Source organism: Megascapheus bottae, chromosome 11 (genome assembly GCF_031878675.1).
Source record: "Megascapheus bottae isolate mThoBot1 chromosome 11, mThoBot2.hap1, whole genome shotgun sequence".
NCBI classification, from domain to species: domain Eukaryota; kingdom Metazoa; phylum Chordata; class Mammalia; order Rodentia; family Geomyidae; genus Megascapheus; species Megascapheus bottae.
Genome location: NC_143519.1, coordinates 21,067,555 through 21,090,668, shown reverse-complemented (window position 1 = coordinate 21,090,668; position 23,114 = coordinate 21,067,555). Strand labels below are relative to the sequence as shown.

The following is a 23,114-nucleotide window of genomic DNA, read 5'->3' as shown; positions in this document are numbered from 1 at the left end:
CTATCCCCTACAAAGTCATGCTTTTAAGTAAAGCTACCAGTTGGGAAAAACAAGCCAATGAACTGTTAGGTGTTTTAAGGCAGCTTCCAATCTGAAATAGAACTGTGACCAATGTAGAACTAACTTAACCCCAAATCTTTCCTTTTCCTCCCTGATATCTTAGATGTCTTTACTCTTTAGGGAGTACAAATTGGACATTCGTGAAAAAGGAAAATGTCATTTTAATGTCTGTGTAGGTATCTGTAAAACATTTAATTTTTAAATCTATTTTAATATTATACATATACATGTGAGGATCATAACTAATCAGAATTATTAAAGAAAAGTTTTGATATGGCAATCTAGTTATTAAGATAAACTCAGTTTGCAAAGGTTAATTTGTTAACAAGGCTGTAAAACAGAAATATGAAGATTATCCAATTTTCTTTTCCCTTGAGCTGGGGTTTGAATTCACATTTGCTATGCATGTTTTAACAATTGACCAATCCTCCAAGAGACTACTTTTGACAGTTAACCAATTCCAAAACTGCAAATACTCCATAATCTCTAAATACTCCTGACACACTAAAGTTTTGATAAATTCTTGAAAATATTAATATTCACCTACATTTCCAACATGAAAAACAACTTAGATGAGATCTTTGGAGTTAAAACATTTTAACATTAAAAATATCTTGTGTTAATAAAAATCTTTTTGTTAAAAAAATAAAAAACAGTAAAAAAAAAAATTTAAGAATACCAAGGACTAGGGAAGGGGGAAAAACCAAGATGAGGGGAGTGGGTGGGGGAGGGAAATGGGGACAAAAACATGAGAAGGGGTAGCAATGATTGCTAAGTAATGCACTTTCTATCTACCTTCTATTAATTACAATAATATATATACATATATAAATAACATCAAGGACATTAAGGATATTTTTGTGTGACTTGTACCTTCTTCTAAAATCCAAAGTATTTTTACACCAAGAACCAAGATTCTCAAAGCACTGTGTACAAAATCTAACACTATGTGATGCTTCAATAGGTATCACAGGCTTTAAAGGGGGAATCAGACAGAATTGAATACACAACTGGAACCAATGTCATAAACTTTCCATTGTCTAAAATGTTCCCATTCACATTTGTATAAAAGCATTATGACACATAGACAATCAGTATTTCCTAGTAATTAATGTCCTCAAAAGTTTCTCTTAAGGGTGGGAAAAATCAACATGGTACCATCTCCCCATTATCTTTTTTTTCAGCCTACTTCACACTTTATGTGAACCAGCATGGATTTCATGGCTGGGCGGGGCCTGGGAGCACAAATATTCTGGAAAAAGGAGTCTAGAGATAAATTTGAAGATGTTTTGGCTGAGTTCCTACAACAGGTCTGGGTATTTTTGTAGTGAATATAGTAGTCAAAAGTCCATCCTAATTTTCATACTAATTTAATAAAATAAGTATGCCATGCCTTTCACTGGACTAGTTCAAGAACTTGTTGAAAGTACATAAAAATACAAAATTATTGTTTTAAAAACATCATTTCTGAAAAAAGCAACCTAACAAAATATACAAAATGTTGGCAACCAAATGTAGTGTGACAAATTGAGTGTCAATACTGCATCATGTTTTTTTTTTAAATCTTATTAGGTGTAACTTATTAGTGCTGTAGTATCCATGTGGAACTCAACAAGGCCTAGCATGTATGCAAAGAAAATTGAGTTCATGCTTGTTATTCACAAGTTAAACTATAGAAGGAATTGGTTGTATTATCGGCTATGTAAAAGAATGCAAAATGCTTCACAATTTTGAAGTACTGATCACTTTTACCAAATCATGGGAACAGTGACATTAACAATCCAAGGTATAAAGATGTTTTAAGATTAGAACTGCTTAATTCAAGAAGCTGAGATCTGAGAATTGAGGTTCAAAGCCAACCAAACCAAATTCAAAATTCTTACCATACAAATAACCAGTAAAAAGTTGGAAGTGGAGGTGATTCAAAAGGCAGAGCACCACCAGCCTTGAGCAAAACTTAAGTGTGAGGTGCTTTGTTCAAGCCTTATCACCCCCTCCACACACACACACACACACAGACTTGTCCTAAGTGAAAAATAGCATACCCCATTTACAATGTCTAGCAATCCTTTACAGATAAGCTTCATTGCTTTACAATGGTAAATAACTGCCTGAGAGTTAGATTAAAATGAACAAATTTATTCTTTGTGGAGAAACTTTGTGTGTGTGCGCGTGGCAGTAGTGGGGCTTGAACTCTGGGCCTGGGCACTGTCCCTAAGCTCTTCAGCTCAAGCTACCACCCTACCCCTTGAGCCATAGTGCCATTTCTGGTTTTCTAGTGGTTAGTTGGAGATAAGTTTCACGGACTTTCGTGGCCCAGGCTGGCTTTGAACAGCCATCCTCAGATCTCAGCCTCCTGAATAGCTAGGAGAAACTTTTCTCAGGAGAAACTCTTTTGTGAGGCATTTTTGTGAAGGTTCGGCAACATCAGCAAATATTCCACAGGACTGGCATGATATGTGTATATACATACATACAGATGTTCAACTATACATAGCCTAAAGGTTTCACAAGTGTTCCATATTTTGAGATGAGAATATACTTTTCAATGGAATCCTTGTGACAAGCAGAAAACATGTCACCACTAATGTTTATAACCTACATCACAGGTAACACTTAGCATTCAATAAAATTAAGTGTGAAACGAACATGCTAAATGCTGAAAAAACAGATTAAATCAGATCAAGATTAGGATACAAATAAAAATTATGAAAGGAACTTAATTGAATTGAGCATTGTGAACAGAATGAGCTGTGTGTGTGTGTGCATATATGTGTATATGTATACATATATGTATGTATATACATATATCACTTTAAAAATCTACAGCAGTCCTTTGATATCACTACAGTATTTTTATAATTATTCACAACAGTGAAAGCTTTGGGTCCACCAAAAGAAGAAATAACTACAACAGTAAAAAGACATGAACCAGGGGTAAAAGGCAACGAAGGATTATACAAGAATGGCCCTGGGGCAAGTAACATACTAGAGCTAAAATTAACGTAAAATAACCGAAGTTAGAATGGAAGGTAAGGAAGTGAAGAGGAAGGGCTGGGAGTTTGGTCTAGTGGCAGAGTGCTTGCCTAGCATGCATGAAGACTCGGGTTCATTTCCTTGGTACCACATACATAGAAAAGCCAGAAGTGATGCTGTGGCTCAAGTGGCAGAACTCCAGTCTTGAGAAAGCCCAAGGACAGTGTTCAGGTCCTACGTACAAGCCCTAGGACTGGTATTAAAAAAAAAAAAAAAAAAAGTGAAGAGAACTGTGGTGCCACTTCAATCTTCAATTGTATATTGTCTAACGAACACAATTTTTTCCTAATTTGTATTAATTGATGCGAGATATAGAACAATTTTAAACATTAACAACTGTTTTAGTAAGACTATTTTATTTTAAAATTCTTCAAAATATAAAAATAATATTATGGTTTTTTAACAAAAGAAACATAATTCAACTATAAATAAAAATGTTGACAACCCACATAAACATGTTATTATACACATTCTAAGCAGACACGAGTTTTCTAGTTCAAGTTTTGTCTTTTTCAGTTCAAGTTTTATTATCACTTTAAAAAATAAACAGAAAAGCTGCTACAGCTTAACGAATTACTCGCGCTCCACTCAAAGAGCAGGGAATACTCTTTCCCCATGCCAACACACATTCATGAAATGAGATACTTATGGGCACAGGTATTAAATACTGAAACAATCCAGTCTTCAGACAAGAAAAGACTCCTTTGGTGTTCTTAGATTTAACAGTCCACAATAACCGAGCTAAGAAAAAATCATGTATTAAAGAAATCTTGTGCCAGACAGTTTGTTCTGAAGTAGTACTACACTCAAAACAGGTTCAGGATTTTGGACATCCATGAAGGCTTTGCTGATTCTTAATAAGTTCATCTTAAGAACATTCACTAAGGTACTACAACAAAATTTGGGGATAAAACAAAAACTGCATGTTATGTAAAACTTGCATGATGCTATTATCACATCTCTTTATAACTCATCAAATGTTTTCAATATTTAAGAATCACTCTAATCCTGTTAAAATGGGAACGTAAAGAACAGCAAATTTGTGTATTTTTGGACTAGAAAAGTTTTCCATTAAAAACAAAGAGAAAAGTCATGCCAAATGTACCAAAATAGTGTGTTTCCTTTGGGGGAAGCTGGGCACAAATAAGTGCAGTCACTATGTATCATTTTCTTGAAGTATTAAGATGTTCCTAATGGCTGGGTTCTTAATCTGCTTCCCTACAGACCACTTTCATAATTGTACAGCTAGACAGAATAAAGCAATCGTAGATTAAAGCCTAGTAAAGACTAGACAACAGATTCAGAATTTAGACTGAAAGTTTCTGTAGCACCAATGACTTTTTCCTAAGACACTTGAGGGGTCTATATCATTTTAAAGTATATCTCATAAACAAGACCAAAAAATATTCAATTGATCTGTATTTTGAGCATAAATATTTATAAACTCTTTAAAAAAAAAGAATATAGCATGACTAGAGTGGCTAATAGTGTAAAATCTAAGTACTGAAAAATATAAAGATATATAAAAGGTTTCCATAATGCAATCATGCAGAGGTAAATTGCTTCATTCAATTACACAAAAGTGACTGTACAGTTATCTACACATAGCTCCATGAGAGTCCTACTCAAAAAAATTTTTTTTTAAATGAGAACTTTACCAGTATGAGGACTTTAACATACACCTGACAAACTCGATCTCACAGCAATTTTCAAAACACAATGATCTTACTGTTAGTCAAATCACTGTTGTTAAATGACATGTCTTGTTTTGTTTTATCTTATTTTTTTAATCTTAAAAGCACAGGGAAAAGATGACAAAATAAAGTTGAAGATTATAGTACATGGTCAACATACATTAACTGATCAAAAGTGTTACCAGCAAGTACAGTCTCTTCTGACAATGTTCTTTGGGTTCTAAACTAGCAGCTGAAGCACTACAGGAGGGGTCAAGAATTCTTGGAAAAATTAAAAAATACCAAACTCATCTGGGAAAATATTTATGAACTCTATACAACTCTCTGCTCGTCTGCAAATGTGAATTCACTTAAAACCAGCCTAGTTAAAAAAAAAACCACCTTGTGGGCTACTAAGTAACATATTAAAAAACTTCAAAATACATACTTTTCCTTTAACCATTATGGATCAAAATAGATATTTTAAATTATAACTGGCATTAAAGAACAGCAAATTTGTAAATTTTTGGATCCCATTCTTTTTACTGTTCATGAAGACAATTACAATGCATACTCAAAGGGGAAAAAAGTGTTTGCAGAATAGCTTGGCAGAGAAAAAGCATGGCTGGATTAAACTTTAAAAAAAAGCCAACAGATTAAGTATATTTTGTTCTTTTCTAATAAAGTCAATACTAAGTATAACTTCTAACAAGAATATATGAATATTCAGGAATTGTGAAAATTTTTGATACCCTTTATAAAAAGGATACTGTTAATGAATATTAAGATCTAGCTGTATACTTTATAATCCAAAAACCATTACTGCTTATCATTTGTATGTACTTTTAAAATCATGTGACTATCTTTAACAATGTTGAGACACATGGGACTATTTCCCCTTGCTTTTACAATTGCTTTTGATGTCTTGATTACAACGAAAAAAGCATGAAAAAACTGTAAATTATACACTTACTATATGTATTTTTCAATATCAATAATCCCCAGATCATTTTTTATTACTTAAAAAGTAATTTTCCTTGTAGGTTTTGAAGAGCTAAAAAATATTTTTAAAAATTATTTGGGTCACTATCCTTAGCAATGACACCAATAAATTTAATAAATAGTGCTTAAAAGGATTTTTACCATATGCTTAAAAATATTTTAAGCCACTATCCTAATCCAGGAAATACATCCTAAAATCAAGAAAATAAATAAACCAAACTTAGGTTTGATATTTTAATTCATTTTCTTCATTCTAAATTGTTCACAGTAATAAACACACTATTCAAGGCTATACAGATTTCCCAGACACAATTCTTAAGTTTGGCTAAGACTAACATATTTCATATTAGGATAAACCAGGAAGCCCTATTCCTTCTTTTAAGGTGATTATAAAATAAAAAGCTATAGAAGGAAGAAAACATTTATGAATAATATCACACTTTCAGAGTACACATTCAGATATACTTCTGGTCTCAGATGTACTCTCAGAGAACTGTAAAGATAGAATGCTAATTACAGTACATGTAAACATCTATTCAAATTGGTGAAGAGCAAACAAAATGATAGAATGATAACAGTCGTCTCCATACAGGACTGGTCTTGCTCTTGCAGTCACAAAGCTAAATTCAGGCAAAGATGATTTCTCTCTGCTGAAAAAAGAGAACACTATTAAAAAAAAACAACAACTTTGAAAATAGCAAATATATCTAATAAATGAATCACACCATAAACTGATCTCCTACTTTGCTAACAGTAAATACTGATCAAAATCAAAGATGTAGACAAATTACACAAATGATCAGTTTTGGACTAAAGGAATTATAACAAACTTCCTTGTGTTGTGTTTCCTTAGAATATTAAGCTATGAAAGTCACAGTATGGCAACATGACTATGATTGAAATTTTTCATTAAGAAATCTAGTAACTAGATATTGTATTTTCATGCTATTGCATGTAGGCAAAGAAAGTTTAAGAAATTAAGATCAAACTAAGACATCATGAAGAAAAACAAAAACAAAAGGAATGTTATTAAAAGTTTCCTAGAAAGCCAGTTGTCAGCTCACATCTAGAATCCTACTTCCTCAGGAGTCTGAAATCTGAGGATGACAATTCAAAGACAGCTCCGGAGGGAAAGCCCATGAGACTCTCTTATCTCCAATTATAACCACCAAAAGGATGGAAATGGCACTGTGGCTCCATGTAATAGAATGCTACCCAGACAGCTCAGGGACAATTCCCAAGCCCACAAAAGGCGAGGAAATAAAACAAAACAAAACAAAACAAAAAAACAACCAACCAAACAAACAACAAAAAACAAAAGTTTTCCCAGAGATTTCAAAGTAATGGCAGAATGCCTAATTTTCCTTAACTGTGTATTCTGATCATGTTATTCTTGAATTATCCTTTCTAAAATAAGCACTAAGGTCATGCCTAATTTTCCTTAACTGTGTATTCTGATCATGTTATTCTTGAATTATCCTTTCTAAAATAAGCACTAAGGTCATAAAGTCAAAGGCACACACACACACACACATATCTCAGAATAAGACAATGCCTGCTGTTAGAGGGAGATGAATATATAGATTTAAAAAAACCCTAGATTTAAAAAGAAATATAAAAATACTACATAAAATAGGGAAAATTTTAAAGTCTTTTCAGCTATATTAGGATAGAGAGCGCAAAGCACAAATTGCAAGAAAGTTAATAAAAAAAAGTTCTACTAAGCAAGTATGGTGTTTTCCTCAGAAATGACAAACAATGCTAGTCATGCTCATTTAGACTTCTCTTCCCCTGCCTCCCCCACCAGGAGTTTTAGGTAGCTATTTAGAAGATTACTTGTTCCATGTGATAAGCATGTAAAGATGTTAAGAGGGAGCAAAACACAACTATCCTTATTTGAAAAGGCTTGTATACACACCTTAGGGAATTAAGTTCCTGATGAGTGGAAAAAGAAAATTTGCTTACAGCCTTACAAATAGTTTGTAAAGATGATTTAGTTTTACATTAAATTTTCATTTTTAGATTATAGGTTTTTAGGAGACATGTCTGGAGAGAAAAACTCAAAATGAATTTTGTAATGTTGGAATTCACTGCAGGATACTTAAAGACTAAGACTTTTTGTAAGACTTTTGTGAGGCAATCTCACAAATAATTCCATAAATTCCAGTATTTAAAACTAGTTTTTCTATAATTAGTCTACATTATATGTAAGGGGACAAAGAAAATATTGTAAGAAAACCCGTAAAACTTTTTTTATAACTCCAGTGATTTAACAAACCAAACAAGCAACTGTTTATATTTCCTTATTGAGCTCTTATACCAACTAACAACAGAAATACAGTAGTCTCCCAAAACAGTTCTATCAACAAGATATAGTTGTCATTTAAGCTCAGCTCCAAGTAATAAGCCAAAACAGGTAAGTCTTGTCTTTATATTACACTTGATTGGATTGCAACAAAATGAAAGCTATGAAACAGTCTTCTATCCCTGCAACGTGTTCATTTAAATGTTTGGGCATCAAATGTTAACTTTTCAAATTATTACAATTACCAATAACATTTAAAACACTGTTTACACATAAAATATTAAGTATGTAATATGACAACATAACCATCCCTTGAGGTAATCCTAATCAATCTCTTAATCAATAATATTTCCCTCAAATTTCTTCTGTGGTTACATATATTGCCCTTTTGCAATTTTCCCACTTTCAACTCATCCTGCACAACCCAGATATATATAGTAAGCAAGCTGTCCAATGATCAAAAAGTTTCTTTTGGAAAGGAATTTATAAATGGAGAAGGATGGGAGGACTTACGTCCATATTTATGGGACCACTGACTGCATATTTGTATTGTAGGCAAATATTCCAATTTTTACTGTGTGTTTAGATGCAAAAGGAAAAGCTACAATTGGAAAAGAGAAGTGTTAGTAAAGAAACACTCTCTACCTGACTTATGTACATCTGTACCTGATTCTATAGCACCTTTATAATAACAATAAATTTTCTTTCAAGTCTTCTGATCCAGCTTTCTTCACTTTGGACAAGGAAACAAGCTTGGATATGGTAGGAGATTTGTTTAAGACCCCAGAGTTATAAAACAGAAACCAAAAGCAGTATCTCTTAACCACTGTCCAGTTCTCTATACTAGGTGATCTTTGGACTTAAAAAGGAGTGGGATGGACAAGATAGGTGGCTCTTGGAAGCTGTAACCTCATACTCCAATAGAAAATTTAATCACTGAAACTAAATACAATCTTTAGTACTCTAAGGTATTAGAACTTCATTCAACTAGGATTACAGATACATACCTCCACCAGAACTTGTAGCCCCTCTGAAAAGAAGCTTAACCATACCAACTGTTTAACAAAAAACTCTCAATGACCAAGAAAACCATCAAGAGACAGATTCTTTGAAAATTGATTAAGAATTAGCAAGGGAGGTAATTGTCACCGATTATTGGAGATGTAAATATGCACTCATTTATTATTTAATCAACCAAACATCTAAGTGTCTACATGAGCAAGGCTGTATGATAAGCATTAGAAATAAAAAGATGAATAAGACATGGTCCCCTTCCTAGAGGAGCTTGCAATCTAGTGGGAAAGACAGACATATAAACCAGATAAATTATTTTACAACATTACGATTCATAACAGAGATATGAACAAAGTGCTGTATTAAACGGGAGGGGAAACACGAACTGTCTAGTGACCAAGAAATCTACCAATTTTGTGCATTACCTCTGAGACAGAACTACCATGTTTGATATAAACATAATACCAAATTAATAATTGGAAGGTAGCATTATAGTTTTGTATATATTTTTAGAGTTGGTGCTGAAATCAGAAAGCCTAACTTTAAATCTAGTCCTGACAGTAGATATGACTATGATTAAGTCATTCTTTTTCTATTAGCCTAAGTTTCCTTACCTGTAAAGTGGGAATTTAAGCTAGTTTTAAATGAGAATATATCAAAGTGTATGTAAGAGTATTAATACTAAATATTTTCATAAATTTATAATTCAAATAACAACATAAAATATACATAATTGAAATCATTAATGCCTATAAGTGTATAATTGAACCTAACATATGTTGGTATATTTGCCATAATAGGGAAAACAAACTTAAAACATACTTGTCTTCTTACTAATTGAAATCAACATAGCTTTAGACTTTAAATTCTAAGTTACTAGAGAATTCTAGGAAAGAGAAATTATTTATATGCTGGAATATACAGAGTAGGTAATTTCAGTTATATTACAAAGAAGTTTTACAATACTTTTTAAAATATAGGCTAAAAGCACCTAGTCTAATTATAAAGCCAAGTATCAATCAGCATAGAGATTTAATTGGCCTTCGAAAGATTTACTTTCTTTATAATACCTGTTTGGTGTAAAGAGAAGAAACGTGAGCCTCTGCCAATTTGGCACCTTTCACGACTACTAAAAAGAAAAGAAAACAAACTTACCTAATGAATCAGAATAGCACACAATCAACATACAAGAGACTGCATAAAAATATCAGATCTATGTAAAGTTTGAGTAAGGTAGTATTTTGACAACTAAAGTTTGAGTTTGAAAATTTAAATATAAATGTATTAAGTAATTTCAAGTCAAAATGTTCCTATGAAATAGTATCAAGGACACAAAATTTTAACCCCAAATGTGAGGGGACAAAAGAAAAATAAAAGTGGTATTCACAAATGACTCCATTCAGAAAAGGTTGGTGCTGGCAGAAAACAGATTTTGATTGTGATGTCCCCAATATGGAAGGTGATTTTTTTAATGTTATTAATAACATCACCAATCTCAAAAGAGGCAGGAATACCTGCAACCAAAATGATGAATTTTAAAGATCTAACATAGTAATCTCTAACCCTCTTATTCTACAAATTTATTCCCCCCCTGGAAACTATTATATCAACTTTCAATGGTGGTGCTCACTTGCCAGAGAAATTCACTTAAAAATCACAATTTTTGAAAATGTCCAAGATTTTTATACAAGCACAGGAAATGCACACATAAAATATCAGACTGGAACACTTACCAAACAGTGTTTTCCTAAAGTAGTATCTATAGTACATTTCTTTATTCATACATCTTCAAATGGTCAAGTTTTCTTTCATACATCCAAAATGTAATATGATGTTCTTATTCACCAAATGTTAGCACTACTTGAAGTCTTGTTCCAAACTAATCAGCCTGCTTTTTAAGTTTTAAGACATCTGTTGAAAATTTATAGGATCAAATCAAACTGAAGTGGAATAAATTTAAACATTGGATTGTACATTATTGTAAAGGTATCAGGTAACCATTATTATTAAATTAGTGATTAAAGCTCTTTTTGTGAAAACTAAGGGAAAAGCAAATCACCATCTGGAATGGTCTATTTATTTTCATTTTTTTTCTTTCTTTTTTTTTTTTTTAAATCAAGGAACATTGTCTTAATTTTCTTTTTTTTTTCTCTTTCTCTTTTTTTTTTTCTTTTTAAAAGACCATTCCACTTTATTTTGAACATCCAGATGCAAAGGGACTCATATGTAAAGCAGTCATACACCATTATCATTAAAACCCATGTGGTAAAATACATACACAAGTCTAACAAAAGGCTAATACATAGTAAGTAAAGCCTAAGCATACTACTATGTAATATTATGAACACATAACTTGGAGACTTTAGTTAGAGTACTGTATTATCAATTCATTTTTGAAAACATTCATTAAGATTTTAAATGCAAATTCATTCCTTATTTGCAGTAAAACAAAATCCTCTAAGTTATAACAAGTATTAGGTCATAAATTTTCAAACCTATTCATTAAATTACAAAGAACCCAAAGAATTCTGTAATGTTCAGTAGAAGTATGTAATAAAAACATTGCATATGTTCTAGGTGATGTCTTTAGCAACTGTTTACTGAAATAAAATGCAAACATCAATCTTTCAAAATACAGGATCAGAAGGTAGTTTTCTTCTCTTTTGTCTATTTGTGAAATCCATCTTCATCACATTTTACCAAAAATTGTTTTTACAAATATGTAAAAGTACATTAGATAATACTAATGAAACACAGGTACAGTTCTAGTATATGCAGATCAGTGATCAGTCAAATCATCTTCTCCAAGAACGAGATTCATTGTCCTCCTCCTCTTCATCATCATCTTGAAGTAATGAGTCATCCACCAAAGACTCTTCCTGAAACTTTAGGTTAAAATGTATTTAGGAATTTACCGAAAAAAAAAAGGAAAAAAAATAAGAAAAAAAAAAGGTGACATTTCTAAACACTGTTCTTTGAGTCAAATAAAAAAGGTTATTTCTACACCTAGAACATTCAAAGAGCAAAGGCAATCTTTTATCCATTCAAGGATTTCTCTCCAGTTTTGATTGCTTCCATGAAATAGGCACTAAACACCAAACTAAGGCTTTCTGCATGCTATTTCTCCTGCCGCTAATACATTAACATTATGACATCTTCTGTATGTTCATGACATTACTTGATAGTTAAAGACGTGTTTTCTCTGAGTTCCTTTAACTCTGAACACTGAATCAATGAATTGTGATATCTATTTCTTTTATGAACAATCTTAATGAACAATCTTTACAACATTCTTTTCATTTCCCCATTCCTTTAATTAAACTTCTTAGACTGCATTTCCAAACTTCTCAAATACCTAATACCAGGAGCTCTCCTGCATTTTATTTCCCCCATTCAAAGGACAAAGGTATAATCTAAAATATACAATGACAAATCATGTATATGAATTTCAAAAGATACATTTTTATTCTTGCATTTGACTATTTTTAACAGCCTTGAAATGTTCTTGAAACAAAATCAAGTGCCATTATGAAAATCTAATAAGGGCAACAGAATCATTTCATTTCTTTGCCCTATGTTTATTTCTTCAACTAAGTGTTACTACTCAAGAAAAATGCAGTCTTCCATACATATCCTGAAGCTTATATAGCTTTGCCTAAAATACATCCCTCAGCTATCCCCAGGCCCAGTACTTAGTTATGAAAAGCTAATTTATCATCCAAGACCCAGCTTTACTGTCAGTCCATTCTTCAAGATTCTCCTCAACAGAAAAAAACAAAACAAAACAAAAATATCACTTCCTCAGTGTTCCCCAGCATGTTGTTCAAATCTTTCTTTGGCACATCAATCAGCTTATTATAATTAGTTTCTTAAATATCTGCCACCACCCGCCCTTCCAAATTATAAGCTCCTTGATGATGGGGACCGTGTCTTATTCATTCTTGTGCCTAAAAATCTACAATACAGGAGGCATTCAGTCTAATGAACTAAAACAATATGAATGAAAACAAAAGAAAGCTGAAATGTTAAAGGCAGCAATCAAGTAGAATACTCTAAAATTTAAGATACTACAACATTTCCTGTGGATAAAAACCTAGTAAGTATATATTATTTTCTAGAAAAATGAAAACTGTGTGCATGCACAGACACGTGTGTGCACATGTGTATATGTTCATATATTCATTAGGATTGGCAATCCACAGTTCTCATTTTGTATGTAAACTATGGACAATTAAAGGTAAAAACAAGTGGGAAAAGACATACTTCCTCTTCATCAGGTTCAACTTCTTCTGTTTCCACAGCTGAAATATTAGTTATTGGTTTATTCCATGCCAGTTTTAGATCCTGCCCTTTGAAACGAGCTCCATGAACTGCAGCCTAAAATAATTGAGAACATTGGAGTATATACAATAATTTGAGAAAAATTTAATTTTATAGTGTCCAGTATATAACTTAAAATAGTTACACTGACCAGAAAATCAACTGCTGATTTATTTGCTTTTTGGTACTTCACAATTTGCTATTCATAATTATAATTTATGATTAACTTTTACCTTTTGTATTTATTTAATACTTTAAAAAAGTTTTCACTGAACACTGGTGACCTGAAGCTTATAATCCTAGCCACTTAGGAGGCTCTGAGGATCAAGGTTCAAAGCCATCCTGGAAAGCTGATGAGACTTATCGACAATTTAAAAAAAAAAAAAAAGCCAAAAATGTGGCCCAGATGGGAGATTCTAGTCTTGAGCAAAAAAGTTCAGATAGGACCCAGGCCCTGAGCTCAAATCACAGGAGCAGCACATACACAAACATGCATGCATGTGCACACGCACGCACGCATGCACAGAAAATGTCTCATAAATGAGTTAAATTATTTCAGTACTAGAAGTAGCTGATTAGAAGAGATGTATATATATTTTCGATACAATTGTAATTATCCCAACATGCTTAACCACATTGGCTATGCTTCTAAATCATTGTCTATATTAGCATGAATAGACTAAATGAACATTACTAGGTATATAACCTAATAACTCTTAACATGGCCTAGTGGCAGAGAGCTCGCCTAGCACATGCATGAAGCCCTGGTTTCATTTCCCGTGGAACCACATGCACAGAAAAAAGCTAGAAGTGGCGCTGTGGCTGAAGTGGCAGAGTGCCAGATTTGAGCAAAATGTTCCAAGAACAATGCCTAGGCTCTGAGTGCAAGCCTCAGGACTGGCTTAAAAAAAAAAAAAAAGAATTTGCATAGAAAGTATTACATTATCTTCATATTACATAAAATGGTTGCAATTACGAAAATATTTTGATGTGTTACTAATGTAAAGCATAAACATTTTAAGGGAACTGGTATAGAAAGGAGTGGGTAGGGAACAACCTGAAACTTTGTTACTGAATCGTATTTCCTACAAATCTTTACAACTGAATAGGAAAAACTTTAACTTAGCAAATAGATCTAAGGGTTGCTATAACAAGTGGCTAATTTGGAACTAGTGCATTCAACAACATCAGCAACATACTGAAATAACTCATATTCACAAAAGATTGATAGCACAAAGAACAGAATAATGTAAAATGTAGAAACAATTACATGTTCAATGACATATGAATGAGTTGTGTGATCTTAAAGTCCCCAGGTATAAATTTTAAATCTACACATATAAATTTACAATAAATTTAAAAGATTTCACAACTATTAAAAAAGTTCATGGCCTCATCATAGCATCATTTAACTAGTTAAAAATACTTAATTTCAAAAACAATTGTTAATGTTTTGAAGCTAAAACTATTACATATGTCATAAGCAATTTCAGTAATCTTTTTGCAAAATACCTACTCAAAATTCATTTCTTCATTCAAGTAAAAATAAGTAATCTAAAAATTAAGGCGTACTGTCATTTTCTATGACCTATTCTGCCACATGATGTCCAGGTATTAAATGGTATATAAAAAGAAAACTGGAAATGGGGACAAAAGCATAAGAAGTATCAATCTGTGAGAAATAATGTACCTACTACCTGGCAAATGTAACTGTAACCCCTCTATATATTACCCCAATAATAAAAAAGAAGAAAGAAAGAAAACTGGCTGAGCACCGTGGCTCATAACTGTAATCCTAGCTACTCAGGAGGCTAAACTCTGAGGACCACAGTTCAAAGCCAGCCAGGGTACTAAAGCCCATGATACTCTTATTTCCAATTAACTACTTGAAAAGCAAAGTGGTGCTGTGGCTGGGGAAAGGCCACAGCCTTGAGCTGAAGAGCTCAGAGATAGCACTGAGGCCCAGAGTCCAAACCCCATGACCAACCAAACACAAAAATATATATAATAAAATAAAAATCAAACAATAGCAAAAATTAAACATCTCCTTTCTTATAAAGTCCTAATAAACCTTTCTTCTCAGTCTTTATCATACTACATTTTTTATCTCCACGACAACAGTACATGGCAATATTCTATACAATGTAAATATTCTTTCTGAGCAAAGTTGTCATTCTATGTCAAAATGAGTAATTCTTAATTCATAAAATTTTAAAAATTTAAATGCTCCCCAAAATCCAGAAGTTTCAAGATCAGTTGTTTCTTCTCTATCATAGTTTTCTCTTCTCTTCAAAACAGAATATAAAAATTTAAACTTTTTGGCTTAATGAAATGTTTATAACAATTTCGAACATTAATCATAGCAGTGGTAGCTATTCCTTCTAAGCTATTACTCTATGTAACTCTCAGTTATTCTGTCATTTATTCAATCTTGATAAAATTAAGTATTGGGTCTTTTTAAATCCTTGCTTTTAAAAATACTGGTAGAAGGGCCGGGAGTTTGGCCTAGTGGTAGAGTGCTTGCCTAGCATGCATGAAGACCCAGGTTCAATTCCTTGGTACCACATACTTAGAAAAAGCCAGAAGTGGTGCTGAGGCTCAAGTGGTAGAGTTCTAGCCTTGAGAAAAGTCCAAGGACAGTCCTTAGGCCCTGATGTAAGCCCAGGACTGCTCCCCAAAATACTACTACTAATAATAATAATAGTAGAATATATATGCTGCATTACATTTCTACTAAAGTAGAAAAGGTAAAACTCAAATAAAAGAAAAGTCAATAGATTTTTCTTTTTGTGTGCTGGTCATGGGGCTTGAACTCTGGACCTGAACGCTGTCCCTGAGCTCTTCAGCTCAAGGCTATCACCCTTCCACTTGAGTCACAGTGCCACTTCCAGTTTTCTGTGGTTAAGTGGAGATAAAGAGTTTCACAGACTTCCATGCTCAGGCTGGCTTTGGACTGTGATCCTTAGGTCTCAGTCTCCTGAGTACCTAGAATTACAGGAGTGAGCCACCAGTGTTGGGGGCTGAGTAACGCCATTCTAATAACTTTCTGCTGAGACCTGTAGTAGGGGTAAACAAGTGGACCTCTTTATCCTGCCCACCTGTTGTGCTGATAGGCTCCCACACCGAATATAAGGAGGGAAGTTTTAAAGAGAAAAAGATTCCTGCCTTGATGAAGCTGCGTGGAGTCTCTGTTCGTGCTCCGGAAAAGCAAGGCTGAGTGCGGGAGGACAGTGGGCCCTCTCCTCTTGCGGCTTGGACTGGTTGGGGTGTGTTTTTCCCATCCCTCCTCAAGAGGGACTGGGGATGAAGGACCCCGACATATTGGCGCCCAACGTGGGGCACGAAAGAGGCACGAAATGGGGCATGAAAGGGGGACGACTGTGAGTTGAGCCAAGTGAGAGATACATGGAGGAAAGACTGAAAAACCAGAGAAAACCTGAAAGGCACAAAAAGACTGAACAACCAGAGAAACCTGAAGGGAAAATGCAGGCTGAAGTCGTTCACAGGGAAAGAGAAAAAGACAGGAAGACAAAGGAAAAAGACAAGGAGAAAGGAAGAGAAAAAGAAAAAAGGTGGTAAACAAGAGAAAGGGAAGCAACTACCTGCAAAACCAGAGAAACCTGAAAGGAAAAAGGGACTGAAAGGCCAGGGAAAATGCAGGCTGAAATTTCTCACAGGGAAAGAGAAAAGACAAAGACACAGGGAGAAAGAAAGCTCCTCAAAGACTAAACCAGTGAATGAATGTGTGTGTGAAAGAGATTTTAATTATTCCTAGATCACCCCCGAAGCGCGGATCACTTCGGGAGGAACCTCATGGAGGGCGAGGCAATGTCCCAGGAAGGGAGGAACCTCGCGGGAGTCTCTGACCAGAGCAGTAGGGCGAGGCTAATGGTTACCTCGCGGAGGGCGAGGCCTATTTTCTATTTTTCAATGAAAGAGATTTTAGAATAGAGCAAATGGGTTCAGATTGGAACGACCATGAATGTGTGTGTGAAAGGTAAATCTAAGTCTATACGGGAGTAAACAGTTTAAGAACAGGTGAAAAGCGCAGACTTGAGAAAGAGAATTAAGTGGTAGTGATTTAGAAAGCCTGTGCTCGGGTTCAGAATAGTTGAAACTAAAGCTTTTTAAAGTCCCTGACAAAATATAGAGACGACGCCCCTAAGTCAGCTTGAAGTTACAGAAAATGGATCTTCGCCCATAACCCCCTAAAAATGAAGGGACCAGAGTCCCTTTTGGAAAACAAAAAGGGGGTGACTGGAAGACTCCTCTAATTCTTCCATTGCCCTGCTATTCCCTATGGCTTGTGTGAATGTTGTTTTCTTAGTTAATGTTGGAATGTTTCCCTATTTTCTCTGTTGTAGTCAAAGCCACTCAGTATGTACTAGTGCCTGTAGAGGCGGAGGAGAATGCTATCCCGCTCATCAGTAAAAGAGACTTTGGTGTTTTTCTGCCCTTACTGCTGCGAGTATTGTCCTTGCCACTGTGGTTCCTGCAGAGAATGCTTTGAATGTGAGGACTGGAATTGTTATGTGCACAAATGACAATATTCTAACTTTGGGTGATTGTTATCTTGACACTATTGGGATTGATCAGTTTGGATTTGTTTTTATGACAATATTCTAACTTTGGGCGATTGTTATCTTGACACTATTTTGGGATTGATCGGTGTGGATTTATTTTTATGGGCTATCTATATTGCTTGCCTACAAAGTCAACGCAGAAAGTGAATGCTAATGTGACAGGCATCTGCTCCCATGGAAATACGTGCATCCCCTCAGGTCTGATTTGCTTAAATAGATGGCTGGTAGTCAAAGACGGGAAAGTCCCAGCTGTTAGCCTATTAACCTAAGACAGGAGCCAAGTAAAAAGGACTTGGTGATCCCATGACAGGTAAGAAGACTAATGAGCTTGGAGACACCTAAAACAGGCACAGCCGATCTAATATGGTGGTGGCCCCACATAGCCTAAGTTTTTTTTTTTTAAGGTAAAAATGGGGGAGATGTTGGGGGCAGAGTAACGCCATTCTAATAACTTTCTGCTGAGACCTGTAGTAGGGGTAAACAAGTGGACCTCTTTATCCTGTCCACCTGTTGTGCTGATAGGCTCCCGCACCGAATATAAGGAGGGAAGTTTTAGAGAGAAAAAGATTCCTGCCTTGATGAAGCTGCGTGGCGTTTCTGTTCGTGCTCCGGAGAAGCAAGGCTGAGTGCGAGAGGATAGTGGGCCCTCTCTTCTCGCGGCTTGGACTGGTTGGGGTGTGTTTTTCCCATCCCTCAAGAGGGACTGGGGATGAAGGACCCCGACACACCAGTGCCCAGCTTTGTCAATAGATTGTATCAAGATACCTCCAAAATTTCAAAACTTCTGTAAACCATCAAGTTAAAACTTCTAACTCTTCTGTTCACTCAAGATGATTGTCTAGAAAGCTATGTTGTCCTTGGAATAATGTCCAAAACAAAATGGTTACACTATCTTCTCTACAATGCCTTAATAAAGAACATACCAGAGCTATAAAAGCTCCTATAAATCCTTTACAACTCACTCTAATTATTCTTTCTAAAAAATCTCTAAAACCCAAGTGACACATGAAAAGATTTCTAGTTAATCTTTAGAAAAATCATTCAAGATACAATTCATAATAACTATACAAAGAATACTTCAAAAGCTAGAACTATGTATCATATCTTGGACAAAAACTAATAGCTGAGCTACCAAAACTTCTTTAGAATTCAGTTTGCAGGTACAGGAAATAAGCAAGTGAAAGATAATTAAGAAAGATGGCCATAAGCTGGATGCTAGTGGCTCACACCTGTAATCCTAGCTACTTAAGAGGCTGAGATTTGAGGATTGCCCAGCATGAAAGTCCATGAAACTCTCACCTCCAATTAACCACCAGAAAACCGGAAGTGGCACGGTGGTAGCCTTAAGTTGAAGAGCTTAGAGACAGTGCCCAGGCCCAGAATTCACCATACAAGAAAGAAAAAGAGTGCGAGAGAGAGGGGGTGGGGGGAGACGGAGGGAGGGAGATAAAGCCATGATTATATTCTCCCTGCTTTTCCTAAATTAACCATCTACACTTATTCATCCAAAGTATGCTTTGGTTCAGGTCATAGGAACCAAATTGCAAATGGGATGTTCCTACTGTTTGAGGGGGAGGAAAAATAAGACAGAATTTTTGATGTCCCCAGACAGTACAATTTGCCATTAAACTTGATAACTAACTACAAATAGTCATGATTACATTATGTGTAAAATTGCCTAACAGCATTAGGACATCATGGTCCCAAGTGCCATTTTATATTTTAACTTAAGTCAAAACAGATATTCATTAAGTTTAAAAGTTCATTTATATTAAAAGTTAGAAGGAATATTAATTTAAATCTGAACTTTTGATACTTAAAAAAAATACTTACGGCTTCTGCTTCTACTCTTGTCTTGAAAGTAATTACTGCATGAAGTGAAGAATCATCAATCTGACAATCTTCAATTTCGCCATATTGCTTTAAATTGAAAAAGAAAAATATTTCCTGCAAATAAATACTATGAAACATCCAAAATTCCCAATGACATTAAAAATGTTAAAACACTGAAATATAATCCAGACTAAACAGATGATGACAGTTAACAATGAGAATAGTAATTCATTTTAATAATTGATATTTTAAGATAAAGTGTGATCCTCTTCATTATTGCCAATCCTGAATTAGTGAACTCCACTTGTCTCAAGTATTCTTCTGGTTTTCTTTTGCAGAGCTGAGACCCTAACTCAGGGTGGGCCCTTGCCCTTGGCAGGCAAATGCTGTTCTACTGGGCTAAATCCCAAACTCCTCAAGTATTCTTTACCTGAATGAATTAATTATCAAATCAAAGCCTGAACTTACTTAGTGACCTTTTACTATTCCAATCCAAAACATGCTAAACTCATTCTTAAGCAGCATACTTGAACACTCAGAACAATCTACAAATTTTCAGTACCCTCCCAATAAATGGACGGGAAAAAAGACTGAAGTTTTTTGTTTTGTTTTGTTTTTTTGGTCAGTCGTGGGGCTTGAACTCTGGGCTTGAGCGTTATCCCTGAGCTCTTCAGCTCAAGGGTACTACCCTACCCCTTGAGCCACAGTGATAATTGCGGTTTTCTGGTGATTAATTGGAGATAAAAGACTCTCGTGCCCCAACTGGCTTTAAACTCAGCCTCCTGAGTAGCCAGGATTTTACAAGCTGAGCCACGGTGCCCTGAAGAGATTCAGAAAATTTAAGTAACATTCCCAAAGTAATTAGAGGATTAAAGGCAAAAGTCCAGACCTTTCTATTTGAAACTTCAGTGCTGCACTTGCTCACAGTTTCATTTACTATATATTGTTATGCTATAAACTTTTCAGGCAACTTAAATGCTAAATACATTGTGCCTGTCTGGGATTTGTACCTTTCCACAACACCAATATTTAGTCCTTTATTATTAATACTTTTCACCACAAAATAAAACTGCAGGCGCTGGTGGCTCATGTCAGTAATCCTAGCTACTCGGGAGGCTGAAATATGATGATAGTGGTTAAAGGCTGGGCAGGAAAGCCAATGAGACTCTTAATCTCCAATTAACCATCAAAAAGCCAGAAGCAGAGCCATGAATCAAGTTGATAGAGCGCTAGTCTTGAAGTTAAGGCTCTCAGTTTCAGCTCTGGGACTGAAATATGCAAAAAAAAGATCCCTACATCCATAATTTCATTAAAAACATGAAGACACATGCACTTACATGCACATACATATACATCATACAGAAAGGTTTATAATCTTTAAGTAATAGTACAAATGAGTTGCCATTTAACAAAGCAGTTTTTGAATACAGTATTTCTTGATCAATGTCATCCCAATTCAGCCAATTAACATTTTCACCCATCTTTCCCATATATACCCCTTTCATCACTCTTAATTTTGTAGGATATTCAATGGATTCCTGTCTGCATTCTCTCCCTCTTTTTCTCTTCATTCATGTACCACATTCACCTTGACCCCACTTTACCCCCCCACTTTGAGTACCTGCTTCCTGGTATTTTATCCTGCTGAATGTCTAGCTTTCCAAGGAATTACACTATTTGAGATCTCCCTTGAAACTATCACATTTTACTCGTATTGTACTGTATTTATTATTAGTTAAATCTAGTTCCCACATAAAAGGGAAAACATGGATCTTTTGTTCTTTGGGCCTGACTTACTTCATCTAACATGAGGAAGAAATTACAACTATTAGATCATTCTTTCTAATGGATGAGTAAAATTCCATTGTGTACATATATATTTTCTTCATCCACTGAGGAGCACCTAGGCTGAATCCATACTTTGGCTATGGTGAACAGTGTTGCAATAAATATGCAGTGGCTTTACTATATCCTGGTTTGTAATCTTGGGTAAATGACCAGAAATAGAATTACTAGATTATTAAGGTAGTTCTATGTTTAATTTTTTGAGGAACCACCACACTGTTTTGCAGAGTGGTTGAACAAGTTTACCTTCCCACCAATAGTACTTTAAGGTCCCTCATGACTACATCTTTACCAGCAACTGTTACTGTCTCCTTAATAATGGCCACTATAACTGGGAGTATAGCTAAGAAACCAGATCTGCCAGTCACTAGTAAACTTGTTTAGTTACTTAACCTCTACCATCTCTAAAATTACCATTAATAAAGGAACTTACCACACAAAATGATTCAAATAATTTATACAATGAGTTAACTTTTAAGGCATTTTCAATAATACCTCCAATAAGACAGGTCTGTAACTTATAGCTACAATCATTATTATTACTAGTCCCAGAGGATAAATTAAAGCATTCTGTTAATCACAAATGTAGCACATTCTTTAATAATACAAGATTACTTTCCTCTTATTTTATGTGTTCAACTCATGCTGAGATAGAGAAGTAACATTTACTGGCATTCCTTTTTTTTTTTGCCATTCCTTGGCAGGCTAGCACTCTGCCACTTGAGCCACAGCACCATTACTGGCTTTTTCTACGTATGTGGTACCGAGGAATTGAACCCAGGTCTTCGTGCATGCTAGGCAAGCACTGGACTAGGCCAAACTCCTGGCCCCTTTACTGGCATTCTTAAAACTGGTAATGTGAACTACCACTGCTAACGTTTGAATGTCTTTTGTATCTCTAAGTACATGCAAAAATTGCTGAGAAACTTTGAATATTTATTTCAAACAATCTGTCTCATCAAAACACAGTCATAATAAACTCATCTGTTTTAGTATATTTATTGCTACTTTTCTGATTAGCTACATAATTTTTTGCAAGATGCTCAAGTTATCTGCGTCTCCTTTGTAGAAAGGTATGGAAGTAGGGGACAAAGCAGGATTAGATTAGATTCTCTCCAAGCTCCTTTCTAGTTCCTCTATTTCTTTATCCTTAAATCTATAAATAAAGCACAGGACATTCATCTCTTTAAATATTATTTTAAGTATTTCTTAAAGCATTTAATACCTTTTTGTGTCCTGACCACGTATCTACTAACTGCTCTAATGAGTGTGAATTATAAAAAGGTAAAAATTTGTGTACCATCTACAAGCTTGTCATCCTTTAAAATCTACACTATTTTAACTATTTCATTAAATATTCTTCTATTTTTATTCTATCATATGCTAATGTCAAAGACATTTCTTTGGAACTGGGAGTATGGCCTACTGGTAAAGTGTTCCCTA

General features: G+C 34.6%; 1 protein-coding gene across 12 annotated transcripts in view; it reads right to left on the bottom strand.

Moving 5' to 3' along the window:
- Nucleotides 1–5,991: 5,991 nt before the first annotated feature.
- The window catches only part of Rbm26 (RNA binding motif protein 26), a 66,340-nt gene continuing 49,217 nt past the window's right edge, over nucleotides 5,992–23,114 (bottom strand). For 8 of the 12 annotated variants that reach the window (XM_090341981.1, XM_090341989.1, XM_090341986.1 and 5 more), the window contains 5 exons: nucleotides 19,827–19,913; nucleotides 13,354–13,467; nucleotides 10,824–11,975; nucleotides 10,161–10,219; nucleotides 5,992–6,421 (listed from right to left, as the gene is read on the bottom strand). In XM_090341981.1, the coding sequence (XP_090198107.1) occupies nucleotides 11,886–11,975; nucleotides 13,354–13,467; nucleotides 19,827–19,913 (291 nt within the window). In that variant the 3' untranslated portion in view covers nucleotides 5,992–6,421; nucleotides 10,161–10,219; nucleotides 10,824–11,885. Of the gene's footprint in view, nucleotides 6,422–8,589; nucleotides 8,678–10,160; nucleotides 10,220–10,823; nucleotides 11,976–13,353; nucleotides 13,468–19,826; nucleotides 19,914–23,114 lie in introns of all 12 variants that reach the window. The other 4 variants (XM_090341983.1, XM_090341984.1, XM_090341985.1 and 1 more) reach the window with 4 other exon arrangements.